This window comes from Ochotona princeps, chromosome 21, assembly GCF_030435755.1.
Source record: "Ochotona princeps isolate mOchPri1 chromosome 21, mOchPri1.hap1, whole genome shotgun sequence".
Classification (NCBI taxonomy): Eukaryota; Metazoa; Chordata; class Mammalia; order Lagomorpha; family Ochotonidae; genus Ochotona; species Ochotona princeps.
This window is the reverse complement of record NC_080852.1, coordinates 3612809-3632736: the sequence shown is the minus strand read 5'-3', so window position 1 is coordinate 3632736 and position 19928 is coordinate 3612809. Positions and strand designations below refer to the sequence as shown.

The following is a 19928-nucleotide window of genomic DNA, read 5'->3' as shown; positions in this document are numbered from 1 at the left end:
ATGGGAAGTGGAGCAGCCGGGATTAGAACCTGGGCCCATACGGGATCCCGGTGTGTTCAAGGCGAGGACTTTAGCCGCTAGGCCACGTCGCCGGGCCCCCGAGGTGCCAGTTTTAATCTCAACAACCCTCCTTCCCATTCAAGTCCCTCCCTGTGGCCTGGGGAAGCAGTGCAGCATAGACCAAAGCCTTGGGAACCTGCACCCATGTGGGAGACCCAGAAGAGGCTCTGGCCTCCTGGCTTTGGATTGCCACAGCTCAGGCCTTTGTTCTCGCTTCAGGAGTGAATCAATGAACAGAAGATCTTCATCTCTGTCTCTCCTCTCTGTGTATCTGCTTTGCAAAACAAAACAAAATAAAAAAAATAATAATAAAATGAAATTTTTAAAAAGACTCTTATCCCAGACATTGAGCACAATGATACTAACTATTCAGTGAACAAATCAAATACACTCACATTTTTTATTACCCTTTCTGCCACCAAAATTAGACCACTGCAAATATTCATGATAATAACTTATGAAACCAGTCGCAAATACGCTCACAAATTAAGAAGTGGTGTAGGCCACCAAAATTTAACCTTCACAAAGATTCTTTCTTGGTAAAAATTATCCTCTGACTAAACCAACTTGTGGCTGCAAAATGAAACTGCTGTGTATCGCAAGCTCACTACCCTAGGATTTACCTGGGCCTTTGCCAAGGTTTTACTCTCTAGGTAGCCAAGGCTGAGAGAACCCAGGGTGCATCAATCATCTAATGGTGCATCTTCCATCTAATGGTTTACTTCCCATTTAAATCAACACAATGGGTAGAGCTGGGCTGATCCTAAGCCAGGAGCACATAGCTTCTTCCAGGTCCCCTGCATGGGTGCAGGGACCCAAGTCCTTGGGCCATGATGTGCTGCTTTCCCAAGTACCTTAGCAGGGAGCTGGATCATAAGTGGGGCATCCCATAGAACGCTGGTGCTGCAGATGGTGCCTTACACATTATGCCATAGTGTCAACCACTGTATATTCTTACTGAAATGAAATATTAGAGGATGAAAAATGTATAAAGTTATTTGTTGAGAGTTTAGGGGCAGGAAGTGTTAACAGCATGGTGATAGCTTTTCCCAGGGTTCCTTTGGCTGCATCACTTAGTACAATGAGAACATAGTAGGAAAGTGTGTGTGTACTGTTTTAATGAAGAAACTGTGACACAAAGCAACTGACATTTTGGGTCACACACCCTGATGGTAAATAATAACATTTCTTGTTTCTTGATTTTGTGCAAATTCATTTCAAGGTGTATTTAAAGATTTGTATTTCTCATAAAAGTGTAAGTACTTTGTATTGAGAATTATTTTTAAGATTAAAAATAATTTTAGCAAAGTCAGAATTACAGAAAAGAGGAAAGACAGAGATACATGTCTTCCATCTGCTAGTTGATTCTCCAAGTAGCTGCAAAGGCCAAAGTTGAAGTGATCCAGACCCAGGAGCCTTTTTCGTATCCCCCACACAAGTTCAAGGTCCCAAGGCTTTTGCCATTTTCAACTGCTTTCCCAGGCCACAGGTATGGAGCTAGGTGGGAAGTGGGGCAGCCGGGACATGATCATGACCCATATGGAAATTGGTGCATGCAGGACAAGTACTTGAGCCACTAGGCTGCCGTTCTGGGCTTGGTAGTGAGAATTTTACTAAATTAGTCTTCCAACACTTGCATGTTTATGAAATACTAGTGAGTACCCAACATTCGGAAATTCAGGTACAAGGTGCCTTGATAAAAGCTGGCTATACCTGCGGTTTTCATTTTTGTGCATTTGCTAACCCTTAGTGCGTGGTATGTAGAGGAGATGCCATTTCTGTATGTGGAATGGATGAATGAACTCTTTTCATTCTAGAGTTTTTTCCTCTGTTTCTGTGGAGAAATATGGGCATGATACAGTTAACTAGAAACAAGCAAACAAAAACAAAACAGGAAATGCAGAAAGAATACTGGGATTTCAAAAGCCTGTTTTTCCATGTGGCAGCAGGCCACATGCTAGAGCCCAGTTAGATAAGTTCTTAAATAGTAAAAGTAATCCCTAAGACTTTGGCCCTTGCAATATATCTACTTTCCTTAGCTCGTAGTCAACAAAATAATATAGATCAATACTTCAACATTGATTATGAAGAAGATAATGATGAGTTCATTTTGCATTTTAAGTGCATGCATATGACGCAGTGTTTGGAAATTTATGCAAATGGATATTATGAACAACTGCATGAATTTTCATATTTTAGAAAGTTGCCTTTGTTTAAAATTTTAGTTTTTAAAAAAGATTTATTTATTTTTATTGCAAAGTCAGATATACAGAGAGGAGGAGAGACAGAGGGGAAGATCTTCCATCTGATGATTCATTCCCGAAGTAACTGCCGTGGCTGGAACTGAGCCGACCTGAAGCCAGGAGCTAGAACTTCTTCTGGGTCTCCCACATGGCTGCAGAATTCCAAGGCTTTGGGCTGTTCCCCACTGCTGCCACAAAGATTAGAACCAGCACTCATATGTTCAAGGCGAGGACTTCAGCTGCTAGGCCTCCATGCTGGGCCGTGAATTTTTCAATTTGTTTTTGTATTTGGAACAATAAAGGGAGGGATAAAGAAAGGGGTCTTCCATGTGCTAGTTCACTCCCCAAACCAAATAGCTGCAATGGCTGAAACAGGGCTGGTTCAGCACCAAGATTCAGGAGCTTCTTCAGGGCCTTCCCCACGGGTGCAGGGCCCAAGGTCTTGACCATTCCCCACTGCTTTCTCAGGCACATCAGAGCTGCATCCGATGTGGATCATCCAGGACTTGAAGCAGTGCTCATATGGGAAGTGGGTGCCACAAGCAGCCAGCAGCTCTATGTGGTGTGCCACAGTGCCTGTCCCTGGAAACATAAACAATAAATTAGATGATGAAAAGGGACTTAGTGCAAATCAGGCAGCAAGCCAAACACTCTATTTGTATTATCTCACTAACCCTGCCCATGACCACATCAAGTATTTTGATGATATCCCTAACTTACAGTTAAAGAAACTGAATTGCCTAGGAAATTAGACAATTTACTTACCTTGTACATAATTAAATCTGGGAATTTGAACTTTGGGGTACCTTACGGAAACCTTTGTCCCTCTCCTTGTCTAGTTTTTTTGTGCAGCAGAAGGAAGTGAAGCCTCATTTATTCTGCACATGCAGAAGTTTAAAAAAAATGTGTTTGCGAAAGCAGAGATGTGAAGTCATTTCTGACTTCTTAGAGAAACCCTGTAGCAACAGTGGCCCTGCTAAGCAGTTGTGTCCTGTCTCCTCCTTAACCACTTTGAGGAGTTTGGTTTGCTTGTGTTTTGTTAAGTCCAGGCCTTAGAGTGTATAGCTGAGAAGTCCTTTGATTGCAGCTTTCTTCATTGAGGGAGTGGGGCCTGATGCCTGCCTAGAATACAGTTTATTATAACATCAGATACTTTGCTGATTAAGTGATTTTCCATAATCAGATTCTCTCGCATACAATCACTTATTTCTTGCTGTGGCTTACAACGGCCATAAAACGGTGCTGCAGCTTTGCACTCAGTCTTAAGGAATTGTCTTAGAGGAGCACACCAACTGTGGTGGTGAGGCTGCTGGAGCGTTAATAAAGGCTCAGAGGGATTGTACAGAAACTGTTGTTTTAGAACTTCGCTTAAAGTCTCCAGTAATGGTGGGTAGTGCTGTGCCAGTGCAAGAAGGGCCAACACAGAGCCTGATGGGCCACTTGGTGCTGTGCAGTCTGGATCTTTGTGATATGCAATCTACCATAAGGAACAAACATATGTAACTAATCTCCTATTGCATTTTGACCCCTTTGGATCCAAATATTTTCTTAACTAACAGACTCTCTATTAAATATACATGTATATGAGAGAATGTGTGTGTGTTGCAGGACAATATTAGTGACATTACAGGTTTGTTTTATTTTTATCGAAGAGTCAGATCTACAGAAAGAATGAGAAATAAATATCTTCCATCCACTGATTCAGTCCCCAAGTGGCAGCCACAGCCAAAGCTAGTGGCTGCAAAAGCCAGAGCTGAGCTGATCCTAATCCAGGAGCCAGGAACTTCTTCCAGGTTTTCCATGCTGGTAAGAGTTCCAAGGCTTTGGACCATCCTCCACTGCTTTCCCAGGTCTCAAGCAGGAAGCTGGATGGGAATTGGGGAAACCAGAACTGGAATCATTGCTCAGATGGGATCTTTGCTAGTGTAAGGCAAGGACTTCTAACCACTAGGCTACTGTGCCAGGCACAAATGATAGATTTCTTTAATGACAAACGGCAAGGATGAGCACAGGTCACATTCATGTGAGGTGTTGAAACTGCAAAAAACCTGTAGTCCCAGGAACAAGGTCAGAGATATACACATCTAGGCCCAGCTACAGGCATATAGGGCTCGAGACATGAGGAGGCAGACAAGGCTTGGATAAGTTTCTAACACACAGGAAGAAACACAGAACATGTCACGTAAACCAGCACAGTAGGTGGGGATCCAATTAGAGTCTCAAATGAGTTTGTTTGTGTGTACTGAAAACCAGCCATTGTGGCAATCCATTAAGAAAATTATCAAAAATTAGGGGTCTGACATGATGGCTCAGTTGCTAAATCCTCTGCTTGCATATGTGCTGGGATCCCGTAATGGTGCCTGTTCATACCAGCAATTCCACTTCCCACCTAGCTCCCTGCTTGTGGCCTGGGAAAGCAGTCGAGGATGGTACCAAGCCTTGGGACCCTGCACACACATGGAGTACCTGGATGAGGCTCCAGGCTTCTCATCAACTCAGTTCTGGCTGTTGTGTCCACTTGTGAAGGGAACAAGCAGATTCAAGCCTTTGCTCTCTGTCTCTCCTTCTCTATGTAAATCTGTCTGTCCACTAAATAACTAAATATCAAAATAAATTATTGGAAGTCATTAAGAAAGAAATGCCACGTAAATAATCAATTTCTGGAATATAAACACAATTCTTCATGAAACTTGTAATCGTTCACAAGATGTATTTAAATAGGTGCCGTGGTAATAGCCTAAAGGCCTAAGTCCTTACCTTGTATGTGCTGGGATTGCATTTGGGCCCTGCTTCCCATGCAGTTCCCAGCTTGTGGACTGGAAGAGCAGTTGAGGACAGCCAAAAGCTTTGGAACCCTGTACACCTATGAGAGACTTGCAGGAGCCCCACACTGGCCATTTTGGCCACTTATGGAGTGAATCAGCAGATGGATGATTGTCCTCTGTCACGCCTCCTCTATGTATATCTGATTTTCCAACAAAAAATTTTAAAACATCCCTAAAACAAATGTTTTAAAAGAGAAACCAAAAGCCATAAGTTGTGAAAACTAAGTTACAAAAATACATAACATAACATAACATAACATAACATAATATAACAAAACATATCATAATGTAACATAGGAAATATAATATGAATTACATATGTCACTGCCGGTTTTCTTTTGCTTGATTGAATCAGGACAAGCCCTCTTCTTGGTTTGTCTCTTATACATTGTTGTGAATGTGAAATCAGGAAATAAAACACAGAAAGGAAATTGTAGCAGAATGGTCATGTTTTAAGCCACAAAACTATCAATATACACTAATGGGCCTTTTATGGAAAACCAAACTTAAACTGATGAGAGAATTAAGCAAGATTTTCAGACCGGAGATCAATATATACCATCAAGTTACTATGTAGTAATAAGAAACAGATAAGGAACACTGTGAAAACATAAAATATTGTCCAGGAAATAAACAACAGTTTGAGAAATGAGACTGAAAAAATTACTTTATGTCATATTTTTCAAATGTTCTTCAGTTACACATTTTTTAAATTAAGATTTACCGATTTTCATTGCAAGGTAAGATATAGAGTGGAGGAGAGACAGAAAGATGTTCCGTCCTTTGATTCACTCCCCAAGTGATCACATGAGCTGGAGCTGGGCTGATCCAAAGCCAGGATCCAGGAAATTCCTCCAGATCCCAAGGCTTTGGGCTGTGCTCAACTGCTTTCCCATGGAACAAGCAGGGAGCAGGATGGGCAGACAGCAGGGCTGTTGGGATTAAAACTGGAACCTATATGAAATACTGGTGCATTCAAGGCAAGGACTTTAGCCAGTAGGGCACATCGCCGGGACCAGATCTGCATTTTAAAAAGTCAAATGAACTAATGGGTAAAAAAAGCCATTGTAAAGAAGAAAAGTCTCAGAATCTATTGAACATTCAGTGAGGTTCGCCTGCAGATCCCTGGGATCTGTTTCTGATTTTTCAGACTTGAACCTGAAGCAGGGAGGAAAGGAGAGGCCCCTGCTGTTGGAAGGCTCAAGCTGCAAGAGAGGAGGCCCCTTCCAGGCTTAGGTGAAGCCCCGCCCCTCACTCCCCCTCCCTCCAGAATCCTAGCTGACTGCCCTTTGTGATTGTGATTGTGATTGGCTGCACATTATGGTGTCATGAGTAGTCCTGGGAGCAGTCAAGTAAGGAGCTCCCAGGAAGCCCTGTGGCAGCAGGCAAGAAGTTGTTGTGGGCGCCGCCATAGCCACGTTGCTGGTTGTGCTGGTGGAGAGGCACAGGTGGCTGAGCCAGTGCTGTCCTGTGAGCTCCCTCCCTGCAGGAGCCTCTGCAGGACCCCCTGACTCATCAGAAGCTGGGAAGGGTGAGTGTGTGAGAGCATCTCCTGAGGCCCCGGGGCGGGCGGGCGGGGGCCAGGAGGGGGCCCTTGGGGTCCTCACTCTGCAGCACTGACCTTGAACACTAGGCCTCCCAGTTGAACCCATTGTGCAGGGAGGATGAGGAGGGGGAGTGCCCAGGGACAGTTCGACCTTCATGTTGGGCAGGGTTTCCTTTTTCTTTATGTGAAGGTATGCTTTGACTTGAGCCACAGCGTCTGGAGCCCCCAGCTCAGTCCTCAGTGAAGCTCCTCCTAAGGGTCTGGGGCAGTTTTCTTGTTGCTGACACCAGAGCAGCACAGACTCCAGCAGTTAGAACCAACAGCCTTGTTTTCCTCCAAGTTTTGCTGCAAGGTTGAGGGGCAGCATGTGGTGCTGGTGCTGTGCTTGGCACAGCGCCCTTGTAGACAAGCCAAGGGAGTGCACAGGGACTCTCGCAAAGGGGCTTTGTAAGAAACCCTGAGCAATAAACCTTTCAGGTGCCAGTTTCCTGAAGTACCTTAACCCGATGGCCTCTGATATGCTACCACCTGTCCCCTCTTCTCAAGTTCTTATAATTTGGTTAGATGTAACCTGAATTTTAGAGGATGATGAGCCAGAGCACATTAAGGCAGGGAATAAACCCCTAAATGTCCAGATCTTCCTCCTGAATGCCAAGTGCTGACATCTGCCCTGGGAATCTGCAACAGTATGCGCTATTTCCTCCCAAGACAAAGTTCATTCAACTTTACTAATCTGTCCTTTTTTGTCCCCACAAAATAAGTGTATGCTCTTTAAAAGAACTGTTTACTATGAACAAAAGGCTTTGGAGAAAAGCAATGAATGCCCACCTGACACAGCACAGGAAGGCATCCCTGCCCTGTGTGGGTGTGTGTAACAGTGGTTAAGATGACATTGGGACTCCTGTGTCTCCATCAGAATACCTGGGTTTCATTTCTGTGCAAATGCAGTGTGCAGCTACTGGCCAGGCTGGGAGGTAGAGACAGTGCCTTGGGGACCAGTGTGCAAAACCTGACTTATTTTTGGTGTTGTGGCTGTTGCAGGAATGTGGGAAGTGAGAGAGTGGATGAAAAGGTCTGCCCAGTAAACAAGAAAAAAACTAAATTAATCTTCCAAATTTTAGTTCTTCTCCTTTTATCTAACTTAAGTGCATACATTTTATTAGAATGTCCAAACATATGATCCCCCATTGAAACATTTACAGGGTCCCCACTGCACTCTTGTTTTTCTGACTTCAGAACAATTGGTTTTTTATTGCATGTTTTTTTTTAATTTAAAAACTTGATTTGTTTTTATTAGAAAACCAGAAATACAGACAGGAGAGACAGGGAAGAACATCTCCATCCGATGACTCACTCTCCAAGTGACCGGAACTGCCAGTGCTGTGCAGATCCGAAGCCAGGAGCACAATGCTTCCTCCAGGTGTCCCACAGGTGTTCAGGGTCCCACGGAGCTGAGACTTCCTCAACTGCTTTCCCTGGTCACAAACAGGGAATGGATGGAAAGTGGAGCTGCTGTGATTAGAACCGGGGCCCATATGGAATCCCGGCACGCTGCAGCCAAGGACTTTAGCTGCTGAGCCACTGCACCAGGCCCAAAAGTGTAACAGACTATCTCATCCTGTGGCTCACTCAGTCCCATTGAAAGACAGCAGTAGATTGGAGGTTGCTATTCAGAGTGGCAGCTGATGCCCTAAAACTGGAGGGCGTCTATAGTGGTCCATCTGTTTTATATAGATAGCCTCTCGGAGCATTCATATATTCTTTACCCATCCAGAGCTCCATTCCTTGGTGACATATTAATGTCATCTAAAGAAATGATTGATGCACTCTGCATTCTCTCAGCCTTGGCTACCTAGGGAGTAAAACCTTGGCAAAGGCCCAGGTAAATCCTAGGGTGGTGAGATTGGGATACACAGCAGTTTCATTTTGCAGCCACAAGTTGGTTTAGTCAGAGGATAATTTGTACCAACAAATGATTTTGGTGAAGGTGAAATTTTGGCGGCTTTGGTCTGTCCTCCACTGCCTTCCCGGTCCACATGCAGGGAGTTGAATAGGATGTGGAATCACAGGAATTACAACCAGCATCTACTTGGGATCCTGGCCCATGCAAGGGGAGGACTCTAACCAGTAGGATACTGTGCTGGGCATCCTAGGTAACTTCTTAAAAGGGACATAAGACCCAGAAGAGCTAACACCTGCTATCCACTAACATTAGCCTGCTCCTGTGTATAGAGATTGAGCCTTGGCCCTGAGGCCTCTACTAATTGCAGATGATGAAATAGTTTAATTGTGTTGTGACTAATTCTTGGTGGCAAATTGGTATTAAGCAAACATATTTGGTGTTAAAAAAAAAATCACAGAGGCCACAGCGTTCACTTGATCTTAAATGTGTGGTTGCAGCAGAGAGTGAAGATGCTGGAGGAGACACTGCAGGCTGTGAGGAGTTCCCAGGTCCACACTGCCACATTTCTGGCTGCTTAGGATTCTCTCCATCAGTGCAGTGAGCCCCCTGTGCACTGTGTCCTCAGTGAGAGTGATCCCCAAGGCCTGGGAACATGGGGAAGCTGCTGAGTGTGAGTCTCCCTGTGAAGTGTAAGCAGGCTGCTTCCCAGAGCTCATTCTCTGTCATGTCCTGGTGCTTTGATTTCCAGTTTGCTCACTTAGGCAGGAATGCTGTGCCCTGATTGGCATGTCACATCTTTGTTCTCTTGCATGGGATCAGAGTTTATGCAATGGTCTCAGAGAAAGAAAACTAACTTCTTGACAACTTTAATTTCTGTGAAGTTTTCAGTGAGACTGTAAACAGTATAAACTGCATACTCATCTAGAAAAAAGCCTTTTTCAGTTCAGGCCTTGATCTCTTTGAGCTTCCATCCCCAGGGACGACTACATCCTAGTACTGTCTGATGCTTGATGTTTGTGATGTCTTAAACTGTATTTTTCAGTAATGTGGTATCACAGTGAATCAAGCTGCTACCTGCATAGGGGTTCAAGATGTGGCTGCTTCCTTTGCAGTTCTGCTCCTCACTGAGAAATCTGGGAGAGCAGCCTAACATGTCCCAAATGCTTGGGTTCCTGTGCCCCTGTGGGACACCCAGAAGAAGCTCTCATTTCCTTGCTTTTTTGGGACCAGAAAGTGCTGCCATACATGGAGTGAGCCAAAAGATGAATCTCTTTCTCTTCTCATTCAAATAAATTAACCTTAAAAATGTCTTTCTTTTCTTTTTTAAAAATGTTTTTGTTTATTGTATTTGTTCATTTTCAACTGAGAATTAAAAAGTAAGAGACAGAGATCTGCTGCCCACTGGCTCACTATGCAGGTGGCTAAAATAACTAGTGCTGCACTAAGCTGAGTCCTGGAGCCTGCAGCTTCCTCCAGGTCTTGCATGTGGGTGATCAGGGCCCAGGCACTTGGATGATCTTCCACTGCTTTTCCCAGGAGATTCACAGAGAGCTGGGCTGGAAGTGGAACAGCTGATTCCATATGGGATGCTGGTGCTGCAGTTGGCAGCTTTACATATTATACCCCAATGCTGGCCTTTGCGTTAGGGGTTTAAAGAAGCTTGCCTGCTTTCTTTTCTTTTCTTTCTTTCTTTCTTTCTTTCTTTCTTTCTTTCTTTCTTTCTTTCTTTCTTTCTCTCTCTCTCTCTCTCTCTTTCTTTCTTTCTTTCTTTCTTTCTTTCTTTCTTTCTTTCTTTCTTTCAGAATTATTTATTTTCATTGCAAAGTCAGAGATATAGAGAGAAAAGACAGAGAGGAAGATCTTCTGTCTGATGATTCACTCCCTAAGTGACCGCAATGGCTGGAGCCATGCCAATTCAAAGCAGGAGGCAGGAGGCTCTTTCAGGTCTCCCTTGCGGGTGCAGAGTCCCAAGGCTTTGGTCCACCCTTGAGTGCTTTCCCAGCATCCAAGAAAGGAGCTAGATCAGAAGTAGGGCTGCCGGGATAAGATCTGGCACTCATATGTGACCCTGGCACATTCAAGGCGAGGACTGTTTGCTAGGTCACAGGGCTGAGCCCTGCTTTAGCGTTTGATACTGGTGATGACATTTTTCTTGCTTTTTATTTCTCATATGCTAACTATGTCAAGTGTTTTCCATATGGGTCAATATTCTTAGGTTGCAAACTGTGGGTAAATTCTGATGGTGTATGAAGTATTGTTAGGGTAGAAGGACTGGAGTCTAACATTTCCTTCATGAGCACTTATTTTGTGTTTCTCTAGGACTTGGTAGATTTTATTGTCTTCATGTAGTGTTAACTGAGATCTCTGATCACATTGCTAAGTAGCAGTTCGCACTGGCTTGGCACTGATACTGAAGCATTAACTTGTCCTGATTACTGCCAGTTGGTGTGTACCTTCCCTAGTTGGTCTATGAGAGTTTCCTTCAATAATGTGATGCTTTATTTATAATCACTGGGAAGAAGCATGTGGCCCTCTAAATTGTGTGTGAAAAGTTGCATTACACAGCCAAGTCAACTGTTGTTTTTAGATTACTTTTCTTGGGCCTAGCGCTGTGGCCTAGTGGCCAAAGTCCTTGCCTTGAACACACCAGGAACCTATATGGGTGCAGGTTCTAATCCTGAAAGTCCTGTTCTGTACAGCTTCCTGCTTGTGGCCTGGAAAAGCAATTGAGGACAATCTGAAGCCTTGGGACCCTGTACCTTTGTGGAAGACCTGGAGAAAGTTCCTGGCCCCTAGCTTTTGGTCAACACAGCACTGGTCTTTGCCGTCACTCGGGATTGAGTCATCGGACAGAAGATCTTCCTCTCTGTCTCTCCTCCTCTTTGTATATCTGACTTTTTTATCTTATTTTAGAAATAATTTTTGTTCATTTATTTTATTTGCACTACTTATAGAGGCAAAGTGATCTATCATCTGGTTAACTCCTTAAAGTCCTGCAAGACTGTGACATGTTCAAGGCAAAAACAGGAGCCAGGAACTAAATCTGTGTCCATGATAGCAATTGCAATGACTCACATACTTGAGAAATTCCCTGCCTGCTTCCAGGGAGTGTGTTAGCAGCAAGATGGAATTTGTTGTGTAGTGATAACACAAACACAGGAAGTCCAGTGTAGGATGAGCGTCTCCTAACTAGTTGCTGATCCACTCTACTAGATGTCCACATCTCCTGTTGTAGATTGCATTTTCTTTCCTTTATTAAGATACCAGGATATGTGTCTCATTTTTTTTTTAACAATCTTTACATGGCTAATTAGGGCACAAAGGTTCAAGGGCTACAGGAGAGTGGGTAAGACAATTATTTCCACATTCTCTGTTTTTTTTTTTTTTTAAAGATTTATTTGTTTTATTACAAAGTTAGATATACAGAGAGGAGAGACAGAGGAAGATCTTCTGTCCAATGATTCACTCCCCAAGTGAGCCGAAACGGCTGGTGCGCGCTGATCTGAAGCCGGGAACCTCTTCCGGGTCTCCCACGCTGGTGCAGAATAACAACACATTGGTCCGTCCTCAACTGCTTTCCCAGGCCACAAGCAGGGAGCTGGATGGGAAGTGGAGCTGCCGGGATTAGAACCAACGCCCATATGGGATCCCGGGGCGTTCAAGGCGAGGACTTTAGCCACTAGGCCACACCGCAGGGCCCTCTTTTTTTTTTTTTTTTTTCTGTGTCTGGGGTAAAGGGGAAGATAAAGGGAGAAGTCCCATCCAGCCTCCCACCTATCCTAGGTCCCCGATGTAGGGCATTCTCCGAGGGTTTTGATCAAGTGGTTTTGATACCTCAACACTTAGGAATTATTGCCAATCTGACCATTCCAATCACAATGAAGTTGCTGCAGAATCCACTGATTGATGTAGTCTACCTTAGAGTCTTTGTTTGCCCAGTTTTTCACTGGCAACATATGGCTGGGGTAGTGGATTGATTTATTCTGTCCTCTGTTGTGGTGCCAGGTATCCTCTGCCGGTTCCGATAGACTGCCATATGCTCCATGTGTACCTGGTTATGCTCTCCAATACTCCATTCTGAGCCTCTGAGGAGGCTCGGCTCTGGTACTTGCACTCCATGGCAGACCATGGAACCTGCACTTCTCTTCTTGGGTATTGTTCTGAGTCCAGCAGTTTGAGTGGGGACATCCCCAATGATACTTTGAGGTGATCCTGGACTAGATTCTTGTGTGTCTTGCAAGTACAGGGCCCAGTATTGTACATTGCCCCAATCAGCTGTGGTTGCATTTGCTAGGTCAGTGCTGTTTCCAGTCCTGTCTTCCACTGAAACCAATGAATGTTGCAGTCCAGCCTGATGCTGCCCAGCACACACTTGGCCCTCACCTAAACCAGTGGGAGCTGCATCCTAGTTACAGCCAGCCACAATAGCCCCTACCAGACCCATCCCCTGCCCTAGTTCCCATGCCTGCCAGAATGTGCAGCAGACTAGTTCAGTCTGTCCCATATCCCATTCAGCTCTCATACATGTCAAAGGGCATTGAAGCCTAGTTCACCCAAACCAGGTCCAGCGTCCAGCCCACACACATGCTGTTGAGTGCCATTCTGTTGAACCACACCTGCCCCAGTCCAGGATTTCATGCTTTCCATTGGGTGTGGTGACCCAAGAAGGAGGTGCCCACTTTTTCCTTATTAGGCCAATCCCACTCCCAGATCATGCACTTTCCAGATGGTTGTGCAGTTTAACTTAACAAATTAGCCACCTGTGCCAGCATCTGCTTTCTGATGCTTTTTGTTTTTTTAAGATTTATTTATTTTCATTACAAAGTCAGATATACAGAGAGGAGGAGAGACAGAGAGGAAGATCTTCTGTCCAATGATTCACTCCCCAAGTGAGCCGCAAAGGTTGATGCGCTGATCCGAAGCCGGGAACCAGGAACCTCCTCTGGGTCTCCCACATGGGTGCAGGGTCCCAAAGCATTGGGCCATCCTTGGCTGCTTTTCCAGAGCACAGCAGGGAGCTGAATGGGAAGTGCGGCTGCAGGGATTGGAACTGGCACCCATATGGGATCCTGGAACGTTCAAGGCGAGGACTTAAGCTGCTAGGCCTTGCTGCCGGGCCCTTCTGATGCTTTTTAAAACCAATCCAACCCTTACCCTTTCTACTTTATGTTTGCCCCAGTAGGGACAGTCAACCAATCCTGGCTCTTAACTGATCTGGCTCGCATGAAGCCCACAGGTGTTATAGCCCTACCTGGTCTGGTCTGTCCACATCCCGATTCATGCTGTCCAGTGGGTGAGATGTTCCAGCAGGGGGTCCTCCACATTCCTCCTACCAGCTTTACCCCCTCCCTCTGGTTCCTACTTGTGCTGTAGCCCAGTCTGGCATGGCCCACTGTATCTCAGCCTTTGCTAGTGGGTGCTGTAACCTGCCTAGGCCAGCTCACCCCAAATTCCAGCTGGTGAGGGTTACAGTCAAGCCCAGCCCAGCGTGTACCCTATCCCAGCTGTAATGTGTGCTGGTATGTGTTGTGACCATATCTGGCACGACCCACTCTGTTCTGTTGCTTGGATTCATCAATGGCTGATGTGAACTGGTTCAGCCTGGCCCACCCCTGACCTGTGCCAAATGTATACCAGTGGGTATCTTTCCCTGCCCTGGTCTGGGGCTGTTCCTTGTTGTGCTTCTTGTGGGTAGCTGCAGGGTTTTGTCCTGACAGAGGAGTTGCCCAGATTGCTCCATCAGAACCTTTTCCAATGCCAGATTTCACACATACTGGTTAGTCCAAGAGCCAGCCCTACTCAGGCCACCTCCTGTCCTAGCAGGAACATTGGTCTTCCCTAACTGGCCCTCAATCCATTTTGGTTCTTATCGTTGGATGTTTCAGCCCAGCCAAGGCTCATCCATATGCAAACACAGCTCACACATGGCTCAGTAGGGGCAGAGACCTAGCCTAGTCCAACCTATATCTACCCTGGTCCTCCAGAGCACCAGATGTGTGTTGGAGTCTAGCCCGGCTTGGTGCGTCCAGTCCCAGTCCACACTTGTGTCAAGGGAGACTGCAGCCATACCCAGACCAGAATGCAGCCCTCACTCCATCCCCTGCGCTCCTCAGTTGGGACCCCAGCCTAGCTAGGATGTCCCCTTAGCTCCTGACGCAGGCCTGTTTCCAGCCATACATTGCACATATGTCAGTGGTTGCTTTGACTCAGCTTGGCACAGCCCCTCACCTATCTTAGTCTTTGCCTTTGATGCTGTGGTCTAGCATCCCTGACTCGTGCAGACCAGTAAGTATAAGAGCCTAGCTCGGCATGACTTGGGCTCCATCATGGTTTATATTTTTGCATGTAAACAAAGGTTTGCTTGGACCTGCCTGGTCCATCCCATTCCTTTGCTGACCCACGCATTAGCCTGCCATTGGAACTTCTTTTGCCAGCTTGTCCAACCCTCAGGCCTAGACCCTGTGTTCACCAGCAGTAGCTATGGACACACCAGGGTAATTTCTAAGTTCCTCCACTTGACCCACTCCCAGACCCAGTTCTCATACATGCCAGTGGGTGTTAGGCCATTGTTGGGCATAGTCCATCCTTCCATTTGGACTTGTATGAGCTGGTGAACATTGTAGCCTGGACCACCCCACACCCTATTTAGGATGCACATTTGAGTGCTGCTGCCTTTACCAGCCCACACTGTTGTTGATTCCTTTACCCATGAGTGATGGCAGGCTCCTTGATCACACCTAGCTTAGTCCATCACTGCCCAAACTCTTGAGCTAACCAGTGGGACTAGTATTTCCACAGGGTTTGGCCTACATGGGACTAGTATTTCCACAGGGTTTGGTCTACATGCTCCACAGAATCTATCCTGGAAATCGTTCTCTTATGTGCTGGTTAATGTTATGGCCCTGCCCAATGTGACCCATATCCTTATCCATCATTCTGTCAGGTACTAAGATCTGATCCTGCTAGACAACCACCCAGCCCCCAGGCTTAGCTTTTGCATGGACTGGTGTTCAGTGCTCAACATTGTTCAGTGATAACAAGTTCTACACAGGACTCAAAGGAGGCTGATATTATCAGTCTGACTCATGAAGATCATTTGGTCCCTCTCCCCCAAACTACCAGGTCTCAGTACCCTCGCTTACCTTCAAAGGAAATGTTACTGTGTCGTTGGGAGTGTTCAGGATTGAATTGCAACCCAGAAGTATAGTGGGCTGAACGTGGAGTTACCTAGGCAGCAATTCCTAGCCCCACAACTGTAGAACTCACTGCCGGGGGGCCAGCAGGTTGTGGTTGTGAGGCTGGTGGAGGATTAGTACAGGCTCAGAGGGATTGTATAGCAGCTATTATTTTGGGCCCTGTGCAATGGCCTAGCAGCTAGCATCCTCGGCTTGAATGCGCCAGGATCCCATACAGACGCAGGTTCTAATCCCAGCAGCTCACTTCCAATCCAACTCCCTGCTTGTGGCCTGGGGAAGCATTTGAGGAAGACTCAAAGCCTTGGGACCTAGCACCTGTGTGGGAATCCTGGAGGAAGTTCCTGGCTCCTGGCTTCAGGTCGGCATAACACCGGCCATTGTGGTCACTTGGAGAGTGAATCATTGATTGGAAGATCTTCCTGTCTGTCTTCCTCTCTGTATATGTGACTTTGCAATAAAAATAAATAAAATCTTTTTAAAAAGGTGGGGTTCTTTGACCCACATATCAGATTCTCAAGGTACCTGATGGCTGCCCAGGGCACTGGAGACAGGTGCTGGTCTGCTCCAGCCTGACGTATTTCCCAGGCTTCAGCCTGGAACCAAGGTGCCACAGGAGCCAGTTACGGCACTAACCTGACGGGATTCCAACTGACCAGTGGCACACCTGAATGGACATTCCTTACATAGTTGGGGGCACGGACAGTCCCTTTCCCTGCCCATGTGTCGGGGGGTTATAAAACTCCTCCGCCTGTATCTCAGTTGCCCTTTTCGCCTCCCTGCTCTTTCCCTTCTGCGTAAAGGGGGCCCAGGAGTGGATTTTCCAATAAAGTTTCTATTACAACTCTGAACAATTTGCTGATATTATTCCAGCAGCGGGCAGGCGGTCAGTAACAGTACCATTAAAGAAAGAAACAAGCAAGCAAACAAAAAAAGAAGCTGTTATTTTAGAACTTCCCTTAAAGTCTCCAGGAGTGGTGGGTAGTGCTGTGCCAGTGCAAGAAGGGCCAACACAGAGCCTGATGGGCCACTTGGTGCTGTGCAGTCTGGATCTGTGTGATGTGCACATCCACAGCAGGGAAGAAATGCAAGTAACTGTTCTCCCATTCCATTCAAGTGCTTTGGGACAAAGTGTTTTCTTTCTGTCAAGCTTTCTGCTATATATCTATATCTATCTATCTATATAGTTATATCTATATATCCATACAGGACTCAAAGGAGGCTGGTATATCTATATCTATATCTATCTATCTATCTATCTATAACTTTATATCTCTCTCTCTATATATAGATATAGATAAATATAGAGCAGAGAGAGTGATGGAACATGTGTGTGTGTTTGTGTGTGTTTTATGGGAGAATCATAGTAACATCACTGGTGGTGTTTGTTTTAAAGATTTGTTTTTGTTGGAATGTCAGATTACAGAGAGAGAGAAAGAAAAATCTTTCATCAACTGGTTCTTTTTCTCAAGTGGCAGCAACAGCCAGAGCTGAGCTGATCCAAGGCCAGGAGCCAGGAGCACCTCCAGGGTCTCCCACCCAGCAGTTGTTCTCTTACCACCAATGTACTGAACTTTACCTTGTTTGATCTCTTGGTCTCTGCAGTCTGGATGTTGCTTCAGTATAGCTGTGTGTTTGTGTTGGGGGTCACTTGCCTGATGTGACCATTTTCTTCCCTTCAGTGATTAGAAAGTAGTATAAAATGGGATTAAAATGAAATTTTAATAGTGAAAGTTCATCTCACATTGCCACTTACTGATTATATACCATGGGCAAATTACTCATCTTACTTTTTTTTTTCTGGAAAAGCAAGCTTTATTTCAAGCCTGAAAACAGTCAGGGGTGTGTATTTACAAACTGGCAGGAAGGAAGGCACAATGGCATGTCCATTTGGCAAGGCCAGAGTCTGACCACACAAACCCAGCTGAAACTTCTTAAGGTGCAACAAAAATGTGGCCATGACGATGCCCGTCGTTTCCAAACGTACTTTGGTTTCAGGAAAGACAACATCTGAGCCAATCTCTTGAGGGTTCTGCTTGATTATGAAAATCAGTGTTTACATTGAAAACATAATTAAGTTATTAAGCTTCATATTTTTTAAAGATTTATTCAGTTTATTACAAAGTCAGATATACAGAGAGGAGGAGAGACAGAGAGGAAGATCTTCCGTCTGATGATTCACTCCCCAAGTGAGCCGCAATGGGCCAGTGCGTGCCGATCCGAAGCCGGGAACCTGGAACCTCTTCCGGGTCTCCCACGCGGGTTCAGGGTCCCAAAGCCTTGGGCCGTCCTCGACTGCTTTCCCAGGCCACAAGCAGGGAGCTGGATGGGAAGTGGAGCTGCCAGGATTAGAACCGGCGCCCATATGGGATCCTGGGGCTTTCAAGGTGAGGACTTTAGCCGCTAGGCCATGCCGCCGGGCCCTAATCTTCATATTTTTACAATAGGGATTTCCTTCACATTCTGAGTAGTTGAATTCGCAAAGATTTTGTAGGAGAGGGATTATATTGGCTTCTTTTCACAATAGCCAACTGGAAGGTTATTTGGCTTGTGACGTACTGGCTGGACTGGCATCTGTAATGGTAGCTAGATAAATGAAATTTCTATGTAACACATGCTGGTACTGGACACACTCGTGGGCTTGGCCCTTGTTCTGGTACTGCATGATGCAGCGGATGAGCTGATCATTCTCCTCCAGGAGCCGCTGGGTCGTCTCCTGATTGATTTCAGCACTGCCCCACAGCCAGTCAGGAATGAAGGCCACTGACATGCCAGGGAGCCTGGCAGACACTCAGCAACTCTTCTTTCTTAAATCTCAGTTTGTTAATACTTATGTGAGAGGAAGACAGAGATAATACAACAGAGTTCTTCCACCTGCTGGCTCACTGTTCTAATGACTGGCATGCCAGAACTTTCCAGAGCTGAAAGCCAGGAACTCAATCTGAGCGTGTGGTGCTACAGCTAACTTTTGAACACTGAGTCTGCCTCCCCAGAGTGTGTAATAGCAACAGGCTAGATTCAGAGCATGCAATCAAACCTAAGCACTCCAACATGGGATGTGGGCTTCTTTATTGGTCTCTTATAGGAAAAAAGTGGGCCCCAACTTGTATTTCTTTGGTGTAAAATAAGTAATTTTGACCTAATGCAGTTCCTGTGGGTATTAAAAATGAAATAATTCACATAACAGCACCCAGGTTTTGGCACATGTACAAGGGGGAAACATTAGATATGAGCAGGTGCAGCTGCGGGAATCACTGATGGCCAATTCTGTCCACTGGCCTTGATCACAGTCCCTGCTTCTCTGTTGTATTTGGAGGTGCTGTCCTGTACATCGATTTCCCATGTGTTACACTCAAAACTCATCTCCAGGATTTTCCAATGTCTTTTTGCCCGGCAGAATGAACATACCTTTTATTATTAATTCACTTATTTATTGTAAATGAGTGAAGTAAGTAATTGAAGAGATTAGCAAAGGCTATCTTTCTGTCCTGAAGCACTAGCAATGTTTTTGGGGTGTGGGCAAGATCACTCCAATCAAACCTAGGGTGTTTTAAGAAGGCCTGGCCTTATAGCCACAGCAGGCAGGCTGGGGGTATGGTGGGCACTGCCAGAGCTCCTGTGGCCTTTAAGCAACAAGCTTGGCAGCGGGGCAGGCATGCTTAATGAAAGGGGAGGCTGTCCTAGCCTGCCTGCCCTGGAACAAGCAGAGGGCTGCTGTGTGCTTAAAAGCACTGGAGGAGTATGTGAGGAGTCAGACTGCACAGTAGGCAGTTCGAATCCCCTGGTACCTGGTAAAATTATCTTGTAAACTGTAAGAACTGGATTTTCCCCTATTTCCTTATCCTTCCTGGAGCAATTCTTCTTTGGGAGGGAACAAAAGGATAGAATCAGCATATCAATCCCCATCTCTTAGAGCTGTTGCCACATCCAAAGCAGTGAGACAGAGCTCACCCCAGCTCCCCCAAATCTCAGCTCTGGTCCTTGTCAAAGGAATTGCTCTTGAGCATTCTGGTTCAGGATGGTGTTGTGGGGTGCAAGCAAGACCACTCCAGACTATCTAGCGTGTTTTAAGGAGTCTTTGTAAGCCAAGATTGGTGATTATGGGGCCCACTTGAAATTAGCAAATCACAAGTCCATGTGACAATCCAGTCTGAAAGG

At 45.6% G+C, this 19928-nt stretch overlaps 1 protein-coding gene and 1 pseudogene across 1 annotated transcript; both read right to left on the bottom strand.

Moving 5' to 3' along the window:
* Positions 1-19928, bottom strand: part of LOC131482929 (zinc finger protein 850-like) — a 420589-nt pseudogene that overhangs the window by 40997 nt on the left and 359664 nt on the right.
* LOC131482857 (SS18-like protein 2) lies at positions 18289-18560 on the bottom strand. The gene has a single exon (XM_058678710.1). It carries the CDS (start codon positions 18538-18540, stop codon positions 18310-18312), a length of 231 nt encoding a protein of 76 aa, XP_058534693.1. The 5' UTR covers positions 18541-18560; the 3' UTR covers positions 18289-18309.

Excerpts from the sequence above, each read along its gene's own strand:
- LOC131482857 (XM_058678710.1), bottom strand. The coding sequence starts at position 18,540 with ATGTCAGTGGCCTTCATTCCTGACTGGCTGTGGGGCAGTGCTGAAATC.